The following is a 24,116-nucleotide window of genomic DNA, read 5'->3' as shown; positions in this document are numbered from 1 at the left end:
GCGCTGGAGATACAAAGAAAAGAATTAACTAGTTTTCACCTTCAAAGACCTTAAATTCAACTAAGGGGAAAGTGTATAGACATAGGAGTAAATGCAATATATAGACAAACTAAATACAAATAATTTTTGGGGGGTGATGGTGGCAGGGAGTTACTAGCAACTTGGAGGATCAGAAAAAGATTGTAGTACTTGTTCTGGGCTTTGGAGGGAGCTAGGGATTCTAACAGACTGAGGCGTAGGTGGAAAGGAACGCAGGTGGGAGATTCAGTGTTGGAGAAGAGGAACACAGCAAATAGATCATTTTGGCTGGAATGTAGAGGGAATGAAAAGATGTAACATAGGCTGGAGTCAGATTGTGGAAAAAGAAAAGATGTATTTATTAGGCACCTACCAGGTTCCAGCTAACTCTGTCATTATTATCCCTATTACTATAATTATATATTATTATACTACATTAATTAAATAATATTATATATTATTATCCCCGTTTTACAGTTGAGAAAACCAAGTCAGACAGAAGTTAAGTGAATTGCCTAGGGTTGTACAGCTAAGTGTCTGAGGTCATATTTGAGCTCAGGTCTTCCTGGCTCTAGGCCTCACACTTCATCTACTTCATCACCTAACTGCCACTGAAAGGCTTTGAGTTTGTATTATATTGTCCTGGAGGCAATAGGAAGCCACTGGATTTTTCTGAGCAGTGCAATGACATGGTCTGAGATGTGCTTTAGGAAGCTCACTTTGGCAACTACTTGTAGGATGCATTGGAGAGGGGGGACGTTTGATCCAGGGAGACTGCTTAGGAAACTATCGCAATAGGCTACGAAAGAGGTGATGAAGTGGTAGTCGTATGAATAAAGAAGAGGAGACATGAGAGATGTGGAAGTAAAATTGATAAGACTTGGTCAAATCAACTAGATAGTGGGGCAATTAAGAGACAAGGCTCTCACCTGGAAAGGTGGAGGGTGGTCTACAATAAAAAGGAAGTTCAGAAGAGGGGCAGGGTTTTATCTACAATAAAAATTGTTTATCTACAATAAAAAGGAAGTTCAGAAGAGGGGCAGGGATTTTTTTTTAAGATAATATGTTATATTTTGGACATGTTGGGTTTTAGATGTCTATGGGACATCTGATGGGAAATGCCTATAAGGTAGTGATAGGACTGTAGCTTAGGGAAGAGATCAGAGTTGGACACATAGATCTGGCAGTTATCTGTGTGGAGGTGATAGTTGATTCCACGGGAGCTCAGATTATCAATCAATCAACCAATTGACCATCAGGTATATATTACTATATTCCAGACCTCGAGGAACTTATATTCGCATTAAGGGGTGGGGAAAAAGGGGAGAGAAAGGAAAGATAGGAGGAGAGAGAAGACAATCCTGAGCATAGCCCTCGGATATATCCATCGTTAGGTGATGAGACATGGCTGGTGCCTCTATATGTAGAAATATAGAACTCTTATTTTATTACTTTGCCCTATTTTAGACTCTGGGAAGTGTAATTGTTTCCAATTTGGGTCTGGAACCAGTAAGCCTATGTGTGTATATATGACGCATGACTTTCTGACTGTAATATAATCACTCAGCAAATTAACCTGTCAGCCTATACTTATTACTCTCCCCTGCCAGATATTAAAGTTATACTTGTCCCTTCCCCTCACTGAATGTCCTGCTAAAATTAGGAACTCTGTGCCCTCTGCCATTGTTTGTACTAGTAAACAAATGCAGACCTGAGACTTGATTTCCTCAGGAAAAAGAGGCCCAGAATGAGTTAGAATAGACACTATCACCTCCCCCAGATCTAAGAGGGAAACCTTGTATGGTTGAGGGTCCAGGCTTTTCCCTGACTTCTAGCTATGTGATTGAAAGCTAGTGGTGCTAGCTGTTCACCATCATCATTAACAACAAATGATTGTTAAAGGCCTAATGTATTAAGAATCCTGTGCTATACTGGAGTGGGAATACAGAGAATTCTGAGACACATGAACCTGCCCTCAAGGATCTTGTAGTCCTATTGGGGAGACAGGATTGAGAGCATATGACAAATATCAAATTTGTTTAACAGATCATAAGTGCCAGAGGAATTCAGAGGAAGAAGAGTTCAGTAAGGCTTGGAAACTGTCAGGGAGGGCCTTATTGAAGATGTGCAATGTGAGTTCATCCCTGAAAGATAAAAAAAATCCTAAAACTTTTGTAAGCAAAAATGAGGGGAGAAGCTATTCCAGGCAGGAGAAAGTAAATGAAACAGAGATTTTGAATTGTAGAATCAAGATCCAGAAAGATCCTGATGAGCTAGAATGATAGGCTGAATCTAATGCTAGTCACAACTGGTGATTCTTGTCTGGGAGGTAAAATGTCCAAGAAATTATGGGATGGGATAGGGAAGGATTTTAGACATAATACAACAGGGCATACAAAAGACCACGTTGAGAGGAAGGCTGTAGGACATATCCACTGTGTTCATGGCAGAGACCAGAGACCCTGGAACACCAGCCTCTGGGGGTGGTACAATGTGAGGCTGCTACTGGAGGAGGAGGGAGAGGAGAATGTTTAGATCAAGAAGGACCTCAATGTAGGAATGGCCATCATCTGCCAGAGGGAATGAAGCCATCTGGTAACTTCTGTTACTAAAGAAGTACAAGTACTGTTAATACCCTGGGTAGCAGGGAGCAAAGCCCAGGTTGTTGTTCTGTCCTGTATAACTGTTCATGATCCTGTGGGTCATAACATGCTAATACTGTCCATGGGCTTTTCTTAGTAAAGATACTGAAATGGTTTGCTGTTTCCTTCTCCAGCTCATTTTTACAGATGAGGAAACTGAGGTAAACAGAAGTTAAGTGACTTGCCCAGGGTCACACAGCTAGTAAGTTTCTGAGGCTGGATTTGAACTCAAGTCTTCCTGACTCTAGGCTCAGTGTTGTACCCACTGAGCCATTTAGAGGCCTCTAAAGGCTACCCTACCCTAGCTATGGCTTTGTCTAATGAAGTATTGATATTTGTATCTATGCCTTTAAGCATAATATAGTTTCCCTGCTTACCTATTTTATTATGTATATTTACTGTAGCTTAATCTGAGCTGAAACATATTAGATTTTCCTCTAGCCCCTTATTTTAACTTTATGTGTCAAATATATTTCTTATAAACAGTATATTGTTATCTATTCTGCTATCCTCTTCTACTTTATGGATGAGTTCATCCCACTCATGTTCATGGTTATCATTGTTAATATTTCACTCCATCCTTTCCTTTTGTACTTTTTCCTCTCCTACTCCCCCATTGCAAATAAGAGGATAGTAAAAGAAATGGAATTTGCTAAACATATGTTCAGTAATAGATGAAACAATCAATTTCTGCTCTATCAGATCTATTTTCTTCCCTTTGCCCCACCCTGATTCCAGGTTTTTATTCTTTCTTTTCTTTTATTCACCTCTTGACCTGGTACTCTCTCCAACAATGGAATTTGTTTTGCTGTATTCTACCCTTTTTCTTAAATTTCTTTCTCCTCCTTTGTAATCCTGGTCCCCTCCTATTTCCCCTTTGAGTAGGTTCTGTTGCACAACTAGAAATTTGCTACATATTACCTAAGAAAACTGGAAGATTCCTACAAGACAGGCTAATTTTCCCTACTGGCATGGTCCCAAAAGGGAGCAGTAGTTGTTGCTCCTATCATCCTAGTGAAAGTAACAATCCTTGCATAACCTTGAGAAGATTGCTATGAGGAAACTACTTTGTAAATATCAAAGTACTATAGTGATACGTTATGTTATAATGATGGTGATCAGTTGGAAGAACTAGAACTGATTAGCCTAGAGAAGAAAAAACTTAGGAGGCGTATGATAACTGTCTTCTGGTATTTGAAGGGTTGCCTTGTATAGGACACGTTAGAATTATTTTGCTTGTCCCAAAAGGGAATAGCTAGAAGCAATTTAGTGGAAGCTATAGATTCAGAACTCATAGGAGGGGAAAACAATTCTTAATAATTAAAGCTACCCTTAAATAGAATGCACGACTTTGGGAGGTAGTGAGTTCCCCGTTGGTAGAAGTCTTAAGCCAAGACTTGATGACCACATGTCAGAAATGTTATAGAGAGGATTTTCTACTTCAAGTCTGAGTTGGACTAGATGATGCCTGCTGTCATATCCCTAAATCACATCTACCTGTTTCTAAAGCACTGAGAATAGTTTTCTTTCAGGAAGTAGACACAAACAAGGCTGTAGGAAGCAGCAGTTCCCTAAGTATTATGGATAGCATTGCTTTTCCAACAGTCATTGCAAATACACTTACCAATCTCAACAGAAAAGAGTAATCTAATCATAGGATTAAGTTGTTTGAAGGGAGGGGCAGCTGGCTTTAACCAAGGCTAAGTGTTCTAGTTCATCTGGAAAATGAAGGAAGAGGGGAGCAGGTGTTTAGTCCAATGTGCAAAAAACAGGAACCTCCTAATCCTTTTGGCTTCCAGTAAAAGAAATGAAAGGACTCTTCCTCTGTTTGGTAAGGGTAGGTCATGTGGACCTGACAGCTGGGGTAATGGGTACAAATGCCCAGAAGCCAAAAGGGTGGATTTTGCCAGTGACTGTATCATTTCTTAGCGTGGGGCCTGCTAATTTTGTTAGAGCCTTGATGGAGATAGATCCTTAAAAGCTGTTTTGGGTTTTTGTTAATTCTAGATTCCCTCCTTTGCCTTCAAAGACAATATTATGAAAATAGTCATGTCCTGTTTGCACTGGAGTATCAGACAAGATTCCTTCTTACTCAGGACTAAAGCAATCCACTTCCTAGTGTTCACTGACATGCATTCATCTTATTCATTTGAGAACAGAAGTGGGTAATGACCTTTGTGGGTTTTTAATTTCCTGAACTCATCATCCTTTCCAGGTTTTGACCACAACCTTTCCACAATCCTTTGCCTTCATCAAGTGGTTAAAAAACTAGTGACAATAGTGGCCACCATTCCTCTAGAGTGCTAAGTATGCCAACGTAAACAAGCTACTCTGCTGATTTATTGTTAATACTAAAAACAAAAAAGTAATACATGTAACCCTTTTAAAAATTTTTACATAGTAAACTGCTTGGACCAACATGTGCAGAAGTCCCCGGATAGAATTGCATTGATCTGGGAGAAGGATGAACCTGGTACAGAAGTTAAAATCACATACAGGTATGATGCATTCTCTTTGGTCACTTTTTAATATGAACAGCATGCTTACTATCACAGCAAAATTATCTCTTTGATTGCCCCTATTTTGAAAAAACAAAAAGCCAAGCCTAATAAAGTCCTCCCCACCTCTCCTTTCCAAATTAGAAAAAAACAATAATTTGTGGCTAGAAATCCATGTTTAACAACCCTCCCAATACCCCCCCCCAAAAAAAAAACCTCTTAAGAGGACTGGGGATAGAATACTTCTGGCTGAGAAAGGAAGGAAAAGATACCCAGTTTTTAAAAATTTTTCTCTCCCTCCCCCCTTCTCCCTATTGCCATTGTCTTGATTATGTTTACTCCTCTAATTTAATGCCTTTATGGCTCTTCATTATCTCTTGTGTAAGGTCTAAATTCCTTAGCCTTGACATTTAAGGCTATCTACAGAAAATTTCTCCCAAATCTGTCTTTCACATTCTATTTCTACTGATTCACAAAATATACAAATGGCTTAATCTTCATCGTTATAGATTTTCATCTCACTTCAGGTACTACTCCTCCCTTTCTAAATGTTACGAGCCTTGGAAATTGATTTAGTTGGGAATCTCCAGTGTATATATAGATGCTAATCAATTTTTGTTCAGGTTTTAAGCACAGACCAAACTGTCCAAAATTTGTGTGATTCCCCACTGATTTATTTTCTATTGTTATTATGATTTATTAATCTTCAGTAGTATGTACAACATATAGATAACAGATATTATTTTTGCTGTTACAGCATTTCTGACCATTGGTCTATAGACTAGTATTGGCCCATGGCCTTATTATCTTTCTATTTGTTTAAATAGGTGTTAGTCCTATTTGCTACTAGATATATCCTTCTAGTGTTGGTGAAAGGGGCCACATTCCAGATTGGTAGTCAATACATGTTTTGCTTTCGATCAGGTTAGTTTTTTACTTTATGCCATATACATAGTAGGTAAATTTGTTAAATTGTATTGTTGAGGCTTTTTGTTTTTTCAGTACTGGAAGGTGATAATAATCCCTAGGCAACTCTCTATGACTATTCATTAGAGATGAGTAGCAAATTTATATTGGTAGAGAGAATTTCCGCATTGGAAGCCTGTATATTGAAATCACAGGTTCCCCACCCCCCCAAACCAAACCAAACCAAACCAAACCACACCAAACCAAACCAAACCAAAACAACCCTCAACAATCCACAGCCTGACATTTGTATAGTGCTTTAAAACACCCAGAGCTCATTATATACCTTATATCGTTTGCATCTTACAATATCCCTATGAGGTATATATGATCCCCACTTTAAAAATGAAGAAAACAAAGGTCCAAGACGTTATACGACTTATTCATGGATACAAAGCTAGTAAAAGTGAAAGATGGGTTTGAATCCAGGTCTTTTTGTCCCTTAGTACAGCACTCCATTCACTACTGCCGCTGTCTGCCTCCTGTCCCCTGCCCGTGCTCATTTATGATCTGTCTTTCTCATAGGTCAATGCGGCTCAGAGTGGAGCTATAACTTTGGAGGCAGGTGTTTAATAGCACGGTTTAATCAAACCACAATAAATGTCACAGATTTCTGGAATGGGATCCATATTTGTCACATTCTCTATTCCATGCTCCTGAAAACTAATTTTGTTTTGAATCACAGTACTCACACCAACATCGCCTTCCTAACAAACTCTCTAGCAGTTGAATAGCTGCCTCCCTCCCTAGTAGATTGCCCTTTGCTGCAGTTCTTCGAATTATGGGCTATTAGAACTGGAAGGGAACTTAGAGGTCGTCTAGCCCAGGGTCCAAGGTCTAAGTCCCTCACTATACAGGTGAGCAGCTGAAGCTCGGAAAAGTTAAGTGGTTTGCCCCAAGTCACATGGGTTAGTGAAGGACAGATGTTGAATGATCCCTTGCTGGGGGGATTGTAAGATTCTTGTGCAAAAGTTATAGGTTGGACTTGACCACTAAGGTGCTTTTCTAACTCTAAGGATCAGATTCTGGTCTGCTTGCTTAGGAATTATGATACATTGACTGATTCACACCTTTGTTCCATCATTTGAAGTGCCCCTCACTGTACAAATACCTAGTTAATGTTAAGCTATGTTCACTAATTTTATTTTGCTTGTGTGAGTGGAATTGAGTAATGTGGCTCTAAAACCTGAAAGGCTCTTCAGGATGACATGTGATATGCATAAGCTTAAGAGTAATTTAAACTAATTGGCACACTAGGCTGCTCCATGCTGGAAACATACAATCCCGAGCAGAAGCAAATTCTTCACTGTCAAAAACAGCTACACATGCATCCTTTAACTGACATCTTTTAAAGCTGATTGTAGACTGTGAGGGAGTGTCAATCCTAGGTGAATACCCATCTCTACTCATTGTTTGATGATGGAAAAGAAATTTTGAATAGTATGTTTACAGGCCGTCTGTATTGCCAATTGTCCGGCGTAGGATTTGGGTTAATGATTGTCCGAGTCATTTCAGGTTTGTGCTGTGGTTTCTATTTTGGGAAGGCCGGCTAGGTATTGGTACTGATTGTTCTGCCAAAAATAAACTGTGAGTGTAGTCTGCTTCTAGGAGAGACTGGTCATTCCAGCTGCCCAAACAGAGTTGCTTCCCAATGGAAGTGAGGCCTAAGATGAACCATCAGGGTCAGCAAACCCTGGCTACCCCACTGACCCTGAGGAACTGGCCTTAGCGTTTACTCCCTCTATGTCAATAACTTCTAATGTTACCGATAGAGGGAAACAAACAGAGGTAACAAGGAATACCCAGAATGGACATCTAAGCCTCTTTTCAGTAACAGTGAAAGAGGTACCACCTTAGGAGCCTTTGTCCTCCTTTTGCCTCAGTTTACACAGAAGAATATCTGCAACTTGACTGGGCTCAGTCAAGAAAACATGAGTCTAAATCTTGACACTGATAACTTGTCAGCTACATCATCCTGGTCAGGTCTTGAAATCTTTCTATGCCTTAGGCAACCCCCTAGGACTTAGAAGATAAACCATAGATGATAGCTTTCTTCTTGAATGGAATTCTCACATCCTTCCTGTATTAGTACACATGAGTTCACATGTACTGGGATGGAGAAAAACAGCTGAGCTAGGAGGGAAGAGAGTTGTGTATTACACCCAGGGTTACCACTTGCTAAGTTGTATGAGCTTGGACAGGATGGTACTCAAGATGGATCTGTGCTCTTACGCAATGAGTACTCCCTTCAACAATTTAGATTATAGCCCATCCATGTCCTCTAAATCTGTGCCAGTGTTGTTCATTCAGAAGTTCAGGGGGCCTCCTCTAGTTCTCAGTGGATACCATTGGAGCACAAGGCTGTCTATGGGCAATCCCTTACTCTCTTCACATGACCAACCCACCTTCTTTTCCTTTTGATAGCTATTTGTTCATATCTTTTGATTATTTATCCACTGGGAAATAGCTCCCTATCTATATCTAGACCTATATCTTTGTCTCTGTCTTTTAGATATCAGAATCTTTGATGCAAAGACTTTTCCCCCCAGTCAACAGTTTTTCTTCCTAGCCTTTTTGCATTGCCTTATTTTTGTGCATGAGATTGTTCATTTCTATTTCGTCTTTTGTGATCATGTCTGTCCTTGGTTTGGTTAAGATTCTTCCCCTAACCATAATTCCCACCTTCCTTTCCTGTCACACATTTCTCTACTGACATCCTTCATTCCACTTTTCTTGTACAAATAAGATAAAATTTGTAAAGTGCTTAGCTTAGTACAGTATCTGGTATATTATAGGTACTTAATAAATACTTCTAGGTGACTCAGTAGATAGAGTGCTGGGCCTAGAGTCAGGAAGACTCATCTTCCGGAGTTCAAATCCAGCCTCAGATATTTACTAGCTGTATGACCCTGGGCAGATCACTTAACCTGTTTGCCTCAGTTCCTTCATCTGTAAAATGAGCTGGAGAAGGAAATAGCAAACCGCTTCAGTATCTTTGCCAAGAAAACCCCAAATGGGTTCATGAAAAGTCAGACATGACTGAAACAATTGAATAACAAATAAATGTTTGTTTCCTTCCTTCTTTCCTTATACAAGTATTTATAGAATATGCATATATACATTATCTCATTTTAATCTCATAACGACCGTGTGAGTTAGGTGGTGTGTTATAGCCATTTTAGAGATAAAGATTCTGAGGCTCAGAGACATCAAGTAGTTTATCTGAGGCTACACAGCTAGAAAGTGGCATACCTGGATTCGAATCTAGCTTACTTGAATCTAAGTTCAGAGCTCTTTTCACCACACCATCCTGCTTCTCCTCCTCTTTTAGTGTATATAAAATTCAAATGAGGAAAAGGTGAGATCATGCCTTAGAAATAGAGATATTATTTAAACAGAAGATATTAATGTAGATATTGCAAATACATACATATGTATTATGGACTTTGCTGTCGCATTATCTGTATTCTATTTGCACATGTCCATGTGAGCATTTATTGAATACTTTGATGGTGGCAACCTCTGTAAGGCAAGCAGACTTTTGCACAAGTAACTTGAATTAATTTAAACATTCTTTATATAAATAATATTTTCAAGCATATCTTCTTTCTCAAACTCAGTATCACCCACTGAGGTGCTGCTCCTCCATCGGCTTTTTTTGAAGGGTGAGACTCTTATATCATAGATTCTGTCTTAGGAATCCTCAAGGAGTGTAGGAGTCAACTTAGAATTTTACCCACCCTGACAGAGAGGCCATTAGGAACTTCATCATAAATAAGTAGCCAGCTCTTGCAGCAGTCCAAGAAAGGCCTAAGCTATGATGATGTCAGTGGGAATGGAAACAATGTGGAAGGCTATTTACTTAGCATACCATTGATCACAAGGACGAATGATCAGCACAAACCTACCATTGCCACTGGAAAAAAAAACAGATCCAAATGCTTAATATAGATAGTGGGTCAGATTGCCCATGACAATCAACATACTTGTTTGTGGTGTTACTTTTCAAAAAAGCCTGTTTCAGTCTGAGGAGTTTCTACGTTTTGTTGAATTGAGAAAGACATCCTTGGGCTTTACTAAGTCTAAGAAAGAAAGTAAAATCTTTCTCTTCAGTGTTTTGACCCTCTACACTTGATATGATAGTCGCAATATCTGATGGTGATGTAGGTTTATAAGGCACTTTTTATAACACTGAGATAAGGAATGCAAATATGATTCCTATTTACAGATGAGTAAACTGAGGATCAGAGAGTTGGAGACTCTCCCCTTAATCTATTAAATTACACAGCTGGCAGGTAGCAGAACTGAGGCTCATTCCCAGGTTTTCAGGCTCTAAAGACCAGAACTCTTTGATTATATAGCAGCTGCTTCATTATTAAAGGAGTGGAAATTTTGGCTGGGTCATATAAGAGGGAAGGGACTCAGCAGTGGAAGTGAGGAGGGTGGAAGCTGGCATTAAACATGACCTGAACTTCATTTCAAATAGCTCTTGACTCCCTCCTCCTTCCACCCTCCCCTTACTCCCTCTCCCTCTTCCACATGAAGCCCTTAGAATGCATGCATTCATTCATTCAACAAATATTTATCACCAATAACGAGCAAGGCATTGTGTTAATCTCTGTGGAAGATATAAAGAAAACTCTCCCTGCCCTCAAGGTGCTTATAATCTGGTATGGGAGAGAGTATATGTACACAAATGAACACAAATGTAAATGATAAGTATATAATTGAGGCAAAGTACAGGTATGATGAAAAAGTACAGAGCATTGTGCTGAATGAGGTATGCCAGAGAAGATTTCGTTATTAAGAAACAAATCTTTCCCCTCGAGGAGCTTATACCCTAACAGGGGTTAAGATGCCAACATGGACAGATCTCTATGAAGCATAATATTATAGAACAATTGGATTCCAGTAATTTTAACAAACTGTAAGGTTCTGGGGAAGGCCTTTACCAAGCGAGGGAATGAGAGAAGGTTTCACGGAGATGGTAGTGTGTGAATTGGGTTTTAAAGGAAGGGCAAGAATTCAACAGGCCAAGAAAATAAGTGAGGACATTCCAGGCATAAAGAATAGTTTAAACAAAGGCATGGTGGTGAGACAACAGAAAGTATGTTTGAGAAGCAAAACTGTCCAGTTTTTTGAAAATAGGGAGCATCCTCTTCCTTAACCACCTCAAGGAAAACAACACTTGTATTTTGGTGGGGTGATACTCCAGTAATGAAAAGATATGTAATTACTGACAAAATTACTTACAAAGTAATTGTCTACAACCTTGGGCAAGCTTGTTGACTGTGGTGATTTCTGCATCACACAGATCCCTCCTAATGTTCTCTGATGTTTTGGAGAAAGAACAGTTTTTGCTAGGGAAGATTAAGGAACATTTCATGGAAAAGGTAGGATTTGAAATAGACCTTGAAGGATGGATCTGATTCCAATGAGCAGAGGTGAGAGGGCGTTCTTGGCATGGGAAACAATTGGCACACAGGCATGGGGGATGAGAATAGGGCATGCTTAGAGAATCATGAGTAGTTCAGTTTATCAGAAATATTGGATTCCTGAAAGGAGGTAGAGTGAGACAATGGAGGAATAAATGAATTAAAAAGCACTTATTAATTATTCGTTCTCTTGGGCAAGCACTGTGCTAAGTGCTGGGAATATAAATAGAAAAATTGAGATAGCTCTTGCTTTTAAGAAGCTCTTACTCTAATTGGGGGGAGAAAACATATAAAAGAGAGTTCAGCTACACTGCTGATGAAGAAGCCTGGGAGTCCTAAGAGTGTGATGTCTGGATGGATGGCAAAGTCCAGGCGTCCTTAAGTTACCTTAGTGGGTCAGCTGACAGTGCTATGGGTCGGCAGAGCATAAAGGCAAGGCAAGTGGTAAGGTCAGCAGGAACTTGGGAGGCAATAGTAGGCCAGATGATAAGGTCTAGTGGTCTTCCATCTTACTGGAAGGAAAAGAATTGGTGACTCCTATCTCATTGATGCCATATATACAATATGGTAGCTTAGATGGGCTCTAGGTATCAGGGGTTGGGGGGAGGAAGAAGGTGGCAAGGGTGAGGAGGACATTCCTAGTGAAGGTGGGTTGGATCAAGATTATGAAGTGCCTTGAATGACAGGCTTCATTTATTTGGAGTCCATAGGGAGTTACTGAGGATTTTTAAAGCAGAGATATGATGTGGTCAGATGTGTGCATTGGAAAGATTTGGAGAATCTCCAGCCATTGTGGTAGTTTCTCAAATCAACTTCAAGGAATCTAGTCCTTTTATATTCCCTTCTAGAACATGTTATATAGATTTTAAAAAAGATACTAGCAGCAGTTAATAATGGAGAAGTCAAAGAGCATACAAAACAGAGCCAAAGCAAGTTTTTCAATCATTCAATTAATAAACATATATTAAGTGCCTAATATGTGCCAGGCACTGAGATAAGAGCTAGGAGTACAAAAAGAGGCAAAAGACAATCCTTGCCATTGAGGAGCTCACAATCTAATGGGGAAGGCAAGGTGGAAACAAATATATACAAAGTAAACTACATAGAGAATAAACAGAAGACAATTAATAGAAGTACAGATGGCAGTGATTTCTTCTTGACTGATAGCATTACAAGGAACCATATGGTTTCTACGTTTATGGGATAGAGTAGGAATAAGTTTCAAACCCTGGGAGACCTAATCTATGTGTGGGGAGGTGTGTTCTTTGCACTTGGTAATAGTATGTATGGAAATTTAATAGACAGAGAGCTTTTCCTGATTTAGAGAGAATGGGTCACTGCACAGAGAACTTAAGAAGAATGAAGTTCTCTCATACTGGCAGAACCCCTGGAGGCATATTATTCATTCACTTAGACCTTTACTTCCATAGATTTCAAGGACTCAGCACACCTGTGTTGCCAGCATCATAAGGATTTAGAGCTCAGAGAGAATTTAGAGATTAGAGAGAATTTAGAGAGGTTCTCTAATGTATTGGTCTTAGTGCTATTTTATACTCTTACAATTATTAAGGATTTACTCCCTCCCTGCCTAAAGAACTTTTGTTTAGGTAGGTTGTATTTACTGATATTTACTGTTAGAAACTAAAATGTTTTTGTATGCTATAAAATTAATTGGGATATCATGGACCCCTTGAAAGGGTCTTGGGGATCCCCAGGATAACCATATTTTGAGGACCTCTGATCTAGGCCAACACAGGAACATAGATTTGGAGTTGGAATTTACCTCAGGGGTCATCTCAGCCAACCAATCCCCTCATTTTACTGAGGAGGAAACTGAGACCTAGCTTAGTGAAGCGTTTTGCCCAAGGTACAGTCAAGATGAGAACTCATATCCTCTGACTTTGGAGGGCAGGATTTTTTCCACTGCAAACACACCAACGTTTGACCAGTAGTGGCCAAGATAGCCATTCTTCTTCAGCAGGTACTGTTATAGCCCTGAGATTGACTAGTAAGGTGACCATGGGCAAATAATTTCATCTTTCTGGGCCTCAGTTTCTCCAGCTGTAAAAATGGGGACATTTGCACTGGCCATGAGTACCATGAAGACAATGCTTTTATAAACCTTTATAAATGACTTGTTATCATTACTGTCGCTAAATAAGTGAATGATGACCCCTTATGGCACCTATCAGAATATAAGCATACAGAACGAAATTCAATTCAGTTTAACAAAAGTTTATGAGTCACTGTTCTGGGGCCTTAAGATGCCAAGATAAAACAGTTTCTGCCCTTGAGAAGCTTACATTTTACTGAGGGTTTGGGACACATATGTAGATAAGTAAATGCAATAAGGTAAGGGGATAGGACTGGACCTGATTTTATTGGCATAGGGAACTCCCAGGTGAAGAAATCCCTCTCCCAGTGGTGGTTAGCAGCACCTTCTCTGCAGTTTTATATTGTCTTTGAGGGTTGCCTAGAGTACCTAGAAATTAAGCAATGATCCTTGTCCACAGTCAAACAGCCATATGTAACTGAGGCAATCCAAGTGTCTTTGGCTCCCAGGGTAGCCCTCTATCCAACATGACACCCTGCCTCTCTGTCTATGTGACATAATGACATGTAATTTCAAGAAAGAGACCTTGCTAATAATAGAAGGGAATCAAGGACTCATGTTGATGAAGATATCCTAGGTGTCCCTTTGTCTAGCACAGGGCCTTGCCCATAGCAGGCAGGCACTAAATCTTAGTTTAGTTTAGTTAGGTGTCAATCATTAGTTTATTCATCTTTGCTCCATCCCACCTACCCCTCTGATGTAAAGTAGCAAGCTGACCATGCAAATTAGTATGCGTCAAAAGAATTAGGAGCTGGTCCCCAAGAATAGCAGCAGACAGCCAACCTTTGAGAGGAGTGATGAACTCTGACTCCCTTTCACTTGGTTTTCATGGGAGCCCTGCTCTGCATGTGTCTTTTGCAGCTTTGTCTTCCCCTGGTGTTTCAGCAATCTGGCTAGCAGCTTCTGTGGGGGTGTAAGATCCACCCACAGCCAGCACCCAGAAAGCTGCCAACAGCACAGGTTCTTTTGATCTGCCTTAATAAGGAAAGCAAGGTTAAAGGGGTTGACAAGCTTACTTTAATTCAGCACACAAATATCATTCACTTAGTTCAGGGGAAAAATCCAGCACCCTGAACTTCAGGATAAAATACGAACAAATTACAAACATCAACAGACAGACCCAATACAATTCATAGTTACCAACATCTAGGTTCAACCTGGGAGCTCAGAACAAGGGCTGACCCAGAGTCACGAGCCACCATTGCTGTGTAAAAGAGCTCCAAAGAACAGACAGCCAACCCCTGGTTGACAAAGTAATGAAAAGAGCCTCTGCTGTCCCAGACATGTAAACTAGGCCCTCCCTGGAGTTTGCCCCACCTTGGGCCCCACATTAGTTGCTAATCCACACCCACTAAGGTTTTACACCTAATAGGGTTTTGGGCCTGGGGCTTATCACCTAGTAAGGATTACTCAAAGAAAAAAAAGACCATTTTGCTTACCAACACACCTGGGTCCCTTCTAGGGAACAGGCGGGGAAGGTGAGGTTGGAGAGGCATGAAAGACTATTGAGAAATTTTCATAGGTAGAATGCAGAGGTGAAAGAATGTATGCAGATCCAAAGATGTTTTTCTCAGTAATTGTTTCTCCTCCTCTTTCCATTTCTCTACTCGCTCCAGGCTGCTTTAGATGGAGAAACACACACAGCACAGCCACCAAATGCTTGGCCAGTAACTCACTTGGCAGTCCAGTTGTGAGTGAATCACAGTTTGTTATTCCCAGCCTTGCCTTTTATCCTGAAACCGCAGAAGAAAGAATCCCCAACATTCCTGCAGGCCCAGGTTCATATCTACCCACTTACACAGCTATTTAGCTGAGGCTAAGATATAAGGCAGCTGGGGCTTTCCTCTGTTCTCCTTGGCTTTTTTTTCATCAGAGCTTGCAGCTCTGGCCATAAGCTTTGGCCTCAGGAGTTACTACACTGAGATAACTTGTTATTACCAAAGCAAGTGGTCATTTATCTTGTAATAAAGTGTTAGAGGCTCCTTTCTAACTTTCTGACTTGGGACTCCAAATTTAACCCCATGTTGCGGTTTACACCAAAAGTGTAAGCAAGAGGGTTGAAACAGAACTGTCACAAAATCCTGTTTGGGAATTGTGCTCAGGTCAGTTGGCCGAGTTGCACAGGAAGAGGTAATGGCCTATCTCCCAGAGGGCCCAACCTGAACCTCCAAAGCATGGCTGACAGTTTTCAAATTCCCTAACCCCCAGAAAGGATGAGGAGGCCACAGAAACTGGCTTGAGGAGGAAAAGCGTATCCTCCAAAAAGACATGATATTGAACCCTAGGAGTGGTAGCCAAGATCTGAGCAAGGGATAGGCCTGAAGGTCATCCAGGGGAGAAAGTGCATCCCCTTCCAGTGATACCCTGGGAAAGAATTAGCCAACCTACCACACTCCACCTCTAAACCTGAGGTACCTTCTCTTCCCTTTCTCCCATGTGGGTTCCTAGCATAGTTCTCTGTATATAACAGGTGCTTGATTAATGTTTCCTGGGATGAGTTGATGGATACTTTTTAAAGATGCTGCCCAGAGAATAGGAGCTCTTTTCTTTGGCTGTTTTAAAAGTCTGAAATTTAAAATCCAAAAGAAATCTGAACTCAACCTGCCAAAAAAGAATGCACAAAAAGGAATAAACCCCTCATGTGGATTTAAGCCCTACCAACTCCTCCACTTCAACACCTGGAACCAAATTCCTGTGAAAATTTATGTATTGGTTTATGGCTAAGGGTTTTTCCATTAATGGACAATATTTTTATACTGTTCTCAAAATGTGACAAGTTGCTTCTACATTTTTTTCTCTTTTAACAATTACTGACAACCCCCCCCCAAAAAAAACCACAGCAACCCACCAATTTGTAAATTGCAACCATCAGTGATGGGTAATTTTCCTTAGTATTGCTGGAGTAAAAGAGAATGCTTTTGGTGAGTTTTAGTCATTAATTTAATTTTCCTTTGTCAAGAGCTGAAAATCAGCATTAAGTGAATTATTTTAAGATGTTAGGAATAAATTATCCTATTTCAGAGGGAGAGTGGGATTGATAGCAAGTCTTGAAGGCAGAAAGGACTGAGTTCCAGTCTCATTTGTCTCTGACTCTCCCCCTCTTCTCTCTCTTTCCCCCCATATATGTATATGTATATGCATATATGGGTATATATGTGTGTATACATACATACACACACATACATACATACTTACATACATATGTGTATATATGTCATAATCTATGTTATATGCAAGACACTGTGCTCTCTACTGGAAATGAATGACTGGACTGGACCTCTATTTCAGTGGCATAGGGACATACAGATGAAACAACTCCTACCAATGAAGGTAGGGACTTTCTCTGTAACTTACACTCTTGGAGAGTTGCCTGGGGCATTACTAAACCAGTATATGTAAGACGTATGATTAGAATCAAGTCTTCCTGACACTGCCTAAAAAATAAAGACACACAATAAAGACCCTTGAGAAATTTGGATAACGTACACACACACACACACACACACACACACACACACACACACACACGTTGGAATTTGGTTAGTGCATAACAGAGAACAACTTAGCTCTGTTGAATGGTATGAGAGACCCAAGAAAGGAGGAAATATAGCTGGATGGGTCAGGGTGAAGAGGGCAATATTTGAGCTATGAAAGGAAAACATTCCAACAAGTAAGGAACATGAAGATTCTCATTGAGGCACAAGTGATGGTCCATGCAAATGCAAAAAGATAGTAGTAGGCTGGAAAAGATGAGGGAAAAGTGAGTAGCTCAATTTGGCTAGAATGTGGAGGGCACAAAGTAGAGTAGTATAAAATAAGGTTGGAAAGGCAGACTAGAGCCAGATTGGAAAGGGCCTGAAGATAAGGGATCTTGAACATTTTTCTGATCCATACTCACTCACATAAGACATTATCATTTCTGAAATAAGAGCATGGTTTTGTTTCATACTTGTGCAAAGCCAGCCCATTTGAACTAGGTCCAAGTGAAATGCTCTTCAAGTACACCACAGAGTCAATTTCAAATAGACTCCCTGCTGAAGAAGCATAAACATCAGCAACATCCAGGAAGTAACGACAGGATGAGAAAGCTTCTATCCCTGTCCTACAGAGAGGTTGCAGGAGCTATCTAACTGGCACACGTGGCCTCTGATGGACACACACACACTCACTCCTCTGCCTTTGTTCTGCCACATGCTCACTGTTTTTGTTTTTAAAGGAGAGTAGTGGGGGCTGTTGGGGAATGTCTTTCCTTCTGAAAACTGCAGGATTATAGGGTTGGAAAAGACCTTAGAGGCCAGCTAGTCTGTTCAACATTGCAAGAATTCCTTCTACACCAGAGGAAACCCGGCTGCCTTTATGCAACAAGCACAACCGTCAAAATACACTCAGGGCCAGGGAGGGATATAGAGAGAGTTACTGAGGGGTGGGTCCTCTGTTTTGATTCCATGTTTAGAACCAGACCCTTTTTAAGGAGCCCCAGTAAACAAATCATCAAAACTTATCCACTAGGGAGGAAAAATTTATATGGGATTAAAAGATTCCCTTTGGAAGAAGCATCCTCCCATTGGACTTGGTTGTTGGCATTATTATTGTTGTTATCTCACCAAAAAGAGAAAATATTTTTCTCCAAAAATAGACAAAATGAAGAAGAGAGAGCAAAGAATTGGTTTTTATTTTTAATATTATTTATTATCCACATATTCTAATTTATCTACTTAATTGGTAGTAGTTTTAAAAAAATAGAAAAATATACCCTAGAGTTGATTAAATGACTAGGACCCAGAAGCAAACACAAGTGCACAAATTGCTAGGAGAAAGATATGTAATTTGTGTTTTCTAATCTAAACTGGGCTATCGATGCATAAGAATAATGCTTCTACTTCTCCTCAACTGAGTCTTTATCATACTTCCCCCACAAAGTGTTCCAAACCTTCTTGTCTCTTCAAGCCTCCCATGGTATCCCTTTCCAACACCCTCTCACCTGAGGACCTTGCCTTATATGTCATTAAAAAAATTGAGGCCACTTTTCGTGAGATTCCCCCTTTTTTCTTCCTCTTCATCTCATATTAATGCATATTCCTTGCATTCCAAGCAAAGAATTATCACATCTTTCAATTATCTCCAGCCAGTTTGGAAAAAAAGAGTCAGGAATGGAAATGAGGAATAGATATTAATAGGAAAAATAAGATAAAATTCCTCCAGACTTTGTCTTTAAAGGACTTTCGAATGAAAACACAAACAGAGGTCTTTACAATTGGAGAAACAATTCCATCTCCACCCCTCCCCCCGTCCCGTATTTGGAAGTTTAGATACTCTTCCTAATTAGAACAAATTTTTGGAAACACAGTTTTAGAGAAGACACATGATGAAATAAACAGCATCCAGTCCGGGCTAATTTAGTTCAGTCCAGTTCAGTAGAATCCAGTCCAATCCCATCCAGTCCATTCAAGTCTGGTCCAATCCAGTCTAGCCTACACTAACCCAAACTAGTCTAGTCCAGACTGGACTATCAAATCAAATCCAGTTGGGTCTGGTCTAATCTAGTCCAATTCAGTCCAAACCAGCTAGGTACAGCCCAAGCCAATCCAGGCTAGTACAATCTGGTCCAGACTACTCTAATCCAATCTAGACTGGTCTAATCCAGTACAGACCGATATAATCTGGTTCAGTGCAGACCAGTCCAGTCTAGTCCAGACTTGTCTAATCTAGTCCAATCTAGCCTAATCTGGTCTAGAACAGTGAAATTCAGTCAAATTTGGTCTACCCATCTCTGGTTTAGACCAATCTAGACTGGTATATAGCAGACTAATACAGTCTCATCTAGTGTATTTCATTCTAATCTGGTCCAGACCAGTCCAATCCAAACTGACCCAATCTTTTCTACTCCAGTGTAGTCCAGTCTAATTTGGTCTAATTTTGGCCAGTCTGGTTTAATCTGTTCTAGTTCAGACCAATTCAGTGTAGTCCAGTTCAGTCTAATTAGGCCCAATCCAGTCCAGGCCAGAATAATATAATCCAATCTATTCTGTTTCAGTTCAGTCTGGTAAATTTCTATCCAATCCAGTTCAATCCAGTCCAGTCTGGTCCAAATCAGTCCAATCCAGGCCAGTGTAATTCAATTCCATCCAATCCAGTTCAGACCAGTCCAATCTAGTCAATATGGTCCAATCCAGTCCAATTCATTCCAGCTCAATCTAGTCCAATCCAATCTATTCCAATCAATCCAATCCAGTCTAGTCCCCTCTGGGCCAGTCTAGTCCATTTAAGCCCATTCTAGTGCAGTTCAGTCTAATCTGGCCCATTATATTCTAGTCTAATCTGGTCCTGCCTGGTCCAGTTCAGTCCAATACCATCCAGACTTGCTCAATCTACTTCAATCTGGTCTAGTCTAGGCCAGTCTACTCCAGTGTAATCTAACCCAATCATGTCAGTTCAGTCCAGTCCAATTAGGTCCAATCAGGTTCAATCCAATCAGTCCAGTCCAATCCAGTTAGGTCCAATCCAGTGTAGTTTGGTCTAATCTATTCCATTCTGGTTCAATGCATTCAATTTCAGTACAATCCAGTCTAATCTGTTTTAATCTGGTCCAGTTCAGTCTAATCTAGTCCAGTGCAATTCAATTTAATCCAGTCCTATCTAGTTCAGTCCAGCCTAGTACAGTCTAATCTGGTCTGCTCTGGTTTAATATGGTCTAGTCCAGCTTAATCCAGTCCAATTCAGTGCAGTTCGATCCATCGAGTCCAGTTTGGTCTAATCTGGTTCAGTCTGGCCAAACTAATCCAATCTTCTCCAATCTAGTCCAGTTCAGTTTTGTTCAATTTGGTCCAGGCAAGTTTAACATAGATCAGTCTGGTCCAATGTAGTCCAATTCTGTTCAGTTCAGTCCAATTCAATTTAGTTGGATCCGGTGTAATCCAGTCCTGCCCTATCTAGCTCAGTCCACTCTAATCCAATCCAGTCCAGGCTGATCCAATGAAGTCCAATCCAATTTGGTTCAGTCCACTCCAATCTGGTCCAGTCCAATCCATTCCAGTGGGTGATGGCAAAAGGTAGAGTGGGTAGAATAATAATAGTAATAATGGTTAAGGATGGAAGGGACCCTAGGCACCTGTGTGCAGCCCACACCTCTCATATTGTTTAGAATAGCATCAGCCAGAGTCAGTGTAGACTAAACCTGAAGAGATCCTATGAACTAGTCTGACAGCAGATCTTCTTTTATGTAAGGTGAGGTACCCCTTTTACTAAGTCCACAGAGCTGTATATCAGACATTTCCCTTGGAATCCCGGGGGATCTAGGTTTCTCTGTTTTTTCCCCCAGGGATCTGTTTGTTCCATTTGCCTAAACTATCTGCTTATTTTTTCCACCTCCATACTCTCTTAGCATTTGGTTATTGAAGAAAACTTCTAGTTCAGTGAAAACAGGGATAGGGATGGGACCTGAGATTTCATTGAAATATGGAACCCCTAGATGAGGTGACTCCTTCTACCATTGTGAGCTGACGCTTTCTCTGCAACTTATAATGTTAGAAAGAATTCCTTAGAGCACTGAAAGGGTAAGTGATTTGTCAAGGGTCACAAAGCCAAACACTGCCTCTGTCCATGTTATAAGGGAGGAAAAAGAACATGTGTTTATTAAGTACTTACTATGGACCAGGTTGGGGCAGTTAGGTGGCTTAGTAGTTAGAGCTAGGTGGTGCAGTGGAGTGTTGGAGTCAGGAAGACATGAGTTCAAATCTGGCCTCAGACACTTATTAGCTGTGTGACTCTGGGCAAGTCACTTAACCTCTGTTTGCCTTAATCCACTGGAGCAGAAATGGCAAACCACTCTGGTATCTTTGCCAAGAAAACCCTGTGGACAGTATTGGTCTGCTATGGTCCATGGGGGTCATGAGGAGTAAGACACGACTGAATGACTGAGCAACAACAAATGTACCAGATACTGTGGTAGGCACTTTACAAATTTTATGTCATTTGATCCTCACAACTACTCTGTGGGGTAGGTGCTATTATGACTCCCATTTTACAATTAAGGAAACTGAGGCAGATAGAGGCTAAATGACCTGTACAGGGTCACACAGCTAGTAAGTGTCTGAGGTTGGTTTTGAATTCAAGTCTTGGAGACTCCAGTCCAGTGTTATAACCAATGTATTACATAGCTTATTTATAAAAAATAATAAGGTTAATATTTTCCGGCTGCCAGCTTCATGAAGTCATAGGGAGGAGAAAGAAGATGGCTAGGTGATATGATTTGTGTCCTTCAGAAGTATTATTGTCAGACTAGTCAGGTCTTAAAAACCATAGAATCTCCCATCTATTACCTTTTAGAATTTTGATGCCTCATTTTGGCAGGCTATTAGGAGCAGTTATTCTTGTTTTTATCACCCTGGAAGACTTGATGATGAGGAGCAATATTTTTTTTCTTCCTCCTGCCAGGGCTAGCAAGAGTTAAAGGAGAAACAGGATCTGCTTGGAAGTAATCTGGGAGCCCAAATGCCAGATGTGGTTACCTTCAAATTTGTATCCCTTTTCTAGAAATTCCAGTTAGTGGAATGATTGGGGAAAAGGGCTTGCATCGTATAAGAAAGTACCCATTAACTTGGTTAGGACATCATCCCAGGATGACTAAAGTTAGGTTTTACGGGAATCTTGGGACTGGATTCATTTGACAGATGTTACTATCTCCCCCATGGAGGCGGGGATACAAAACCTTGGAAGACAATGTTGTTCCCTGTTTTCTTGGAGCTTCCAGTGGGTGAGCATGGCATTGGGTAAGTCCTTCTCTCTATTTTTTAAAAAGTTCTAAAGAAAACATAATTTGATAAATCAGAGATAAAGGTCTTTCCTTCTTCCTCCTCCCTGTGGCTAGGCCTCCCGCTTTGGTATTTATTTGCTGACAGAGTTCAAGAGCAGCAGCAGAACTGGTGACTATGAGGAATTGGGGGGTGGCTTCAGCAGCAGCTGATTTCCTGTTAGCCAGGGTTGTGTCATTGCTGAGAATGTCCGAGTGATATGAATTAGACTCTGTTGACATAACAAAGTAATCCACTAGCCACTAGAATAATTGATTGAACAGAGCAACTTGTTTCAGGAAACTAGGGGTGTTGTTTGAAAATTCTCTGCTCCTCCCTCCTAACTCATCCCTCTGACGTCTGCTATAGCTAGAGTGACTGGGGAGAGGGGGCTAGTGGGTATGTGCCTAGTGATAAGAGAATGCATTGTGTATGCTGATAACGTGGACCCACAGCTCACACTGATGCCAGGGGACATGGGTGATAAAGAGGAGCAGGAACAGAAATGTCATCTGGTTACTCAGTTTGTTTTTCGTGGCCACATATCCCCTTTCTGCACCACCCCTTGCACAGAAGCCCAGTATTCCTACTGTCCCCTTTCTTATAAGGGGATACAATTAATCATCCTGAGATATGATCAACTTAGAATGAGGGAATCATACCTCATCAGAGCTAGAAGAGACCTTCGAGGTCATCCAATTTAACCCCTTCATTTTGCAGATGAGGAAACTGATGCCCAGAGATGTGAAGGGATATGTCAGGCAAACACAGCAAGTGACAGAACCAGGACATGGCCTCTTTGACCTCCAGTCCAGAAAAAGAAGGCAACCTAAAAGAAGAAATCTCTAATAGTGGAGTTTCAGTTCCATGACAGCATGAGAAGCAGGGTAGAAAGAGCATTGGCTTTGGGAGTCGGAGGACCTGGGCTCTAACTCTTCCTCAGGCACTTGCTACTTGTGCGTCCTTGGGCAAGTCATTTAACCTCTCTGGGTCTCAGTTTCAACATATAAAAAAATTGAATGAATTAGACTAGATGGCCCCTCATGGCCCAACTACTTTTATTTTTTTGAGGCAGTTGGGGTTATAAGCGACTTGCCCAGGGTCACATAGCTAGTAAGTGTCAAGTGTCTGAGGTCAGTTGAACTACTGTTCAGGTCCTCCTGACTCCAGGGTCGGTGCTCTATCCACTATCTCCCCCAGCTCAACTACTTCTTGACAGATAATCCTGTGATTCTAAGTCACCTCACTTCCCCAGGCCTTATTTTCCTCATCTGTAACATGAGGGGGATGGACCAGAGGTCTCCAAGGTCTCTCCCGGCTGATATCTAGAGATCTTGAGTGTTAGGAACTTTTCTATTGGCCTTTCAAATCACACCAGGCAGGTGATGACCTACCCGGAAGAGATCAGCTGCAAAGCCAGGCTAAGCCCATTTCATTAGGAAGTGAGTAGTTCTTTCTCTGGTGTTCGCAGATTGTTGAGGCATCACTTAGAGTCAGTGTTTGAAATGAGGGAGAAAAGGGAAACGATGGGAGATCTGGAGAGGCAGGATTGCCTCCTCTGTAAGAGGGAGGGGTTTGGAGTATATGACCTTAGGACTTGTTTGTTGTTATTGTTGACATTCAGCCACCTTAGAGTCTCCCTGACCCCATCTGGG

The 24,116-nt window shown here is 40.8% G+C and overlaps 1 protein-coding gene across 2 annotated transcripts in view; it reads left to right on the top strand.

Moving 5' to 3' along the window:
• The window catches only part of ACSS1 (acyl-CoA synthetase short chain family member 1), a 79,157-nt gene that overhangs the window by 9,283 nt on the left and 45,758 nt on the right, over positions 1 to 24,116 (top strand). For both annotated transcript variants that reach the window (XM_036752184.1, XM_036752185.1), the window contains exon 2: positions 5,062 to 5,158. In XM_036752184.1, coding sequence (XP_036608079.1) covers positions 5,062 to 5,158 — 97 coding nt within the window. The remainder of the gene's footprint in view (positions 1 to 5,061; positions 5,159 to 24,116) is intronic.

This window comes from Trichosurus vulpecula, chromosome 3 (genome assembly GCF_011100635.1).
Source record: "Trichosurus vulpecula isolate mTriVul1 chromosome 3, mTriVul1.pri, whole genome shotgun sequence".
NCBI classification, from domain to species: Eukaryota; Metazoa; Chordata; class Mammalia; order Diprotodontia; family Phalangeridae; genus Trichosurus; species Trichosurus vulpecula.
The sequence above is the reverse complement of the archived record's forward strand: the minus strand, read 5'-3'. Positions and strand labels throughout refer to the sequence as shown.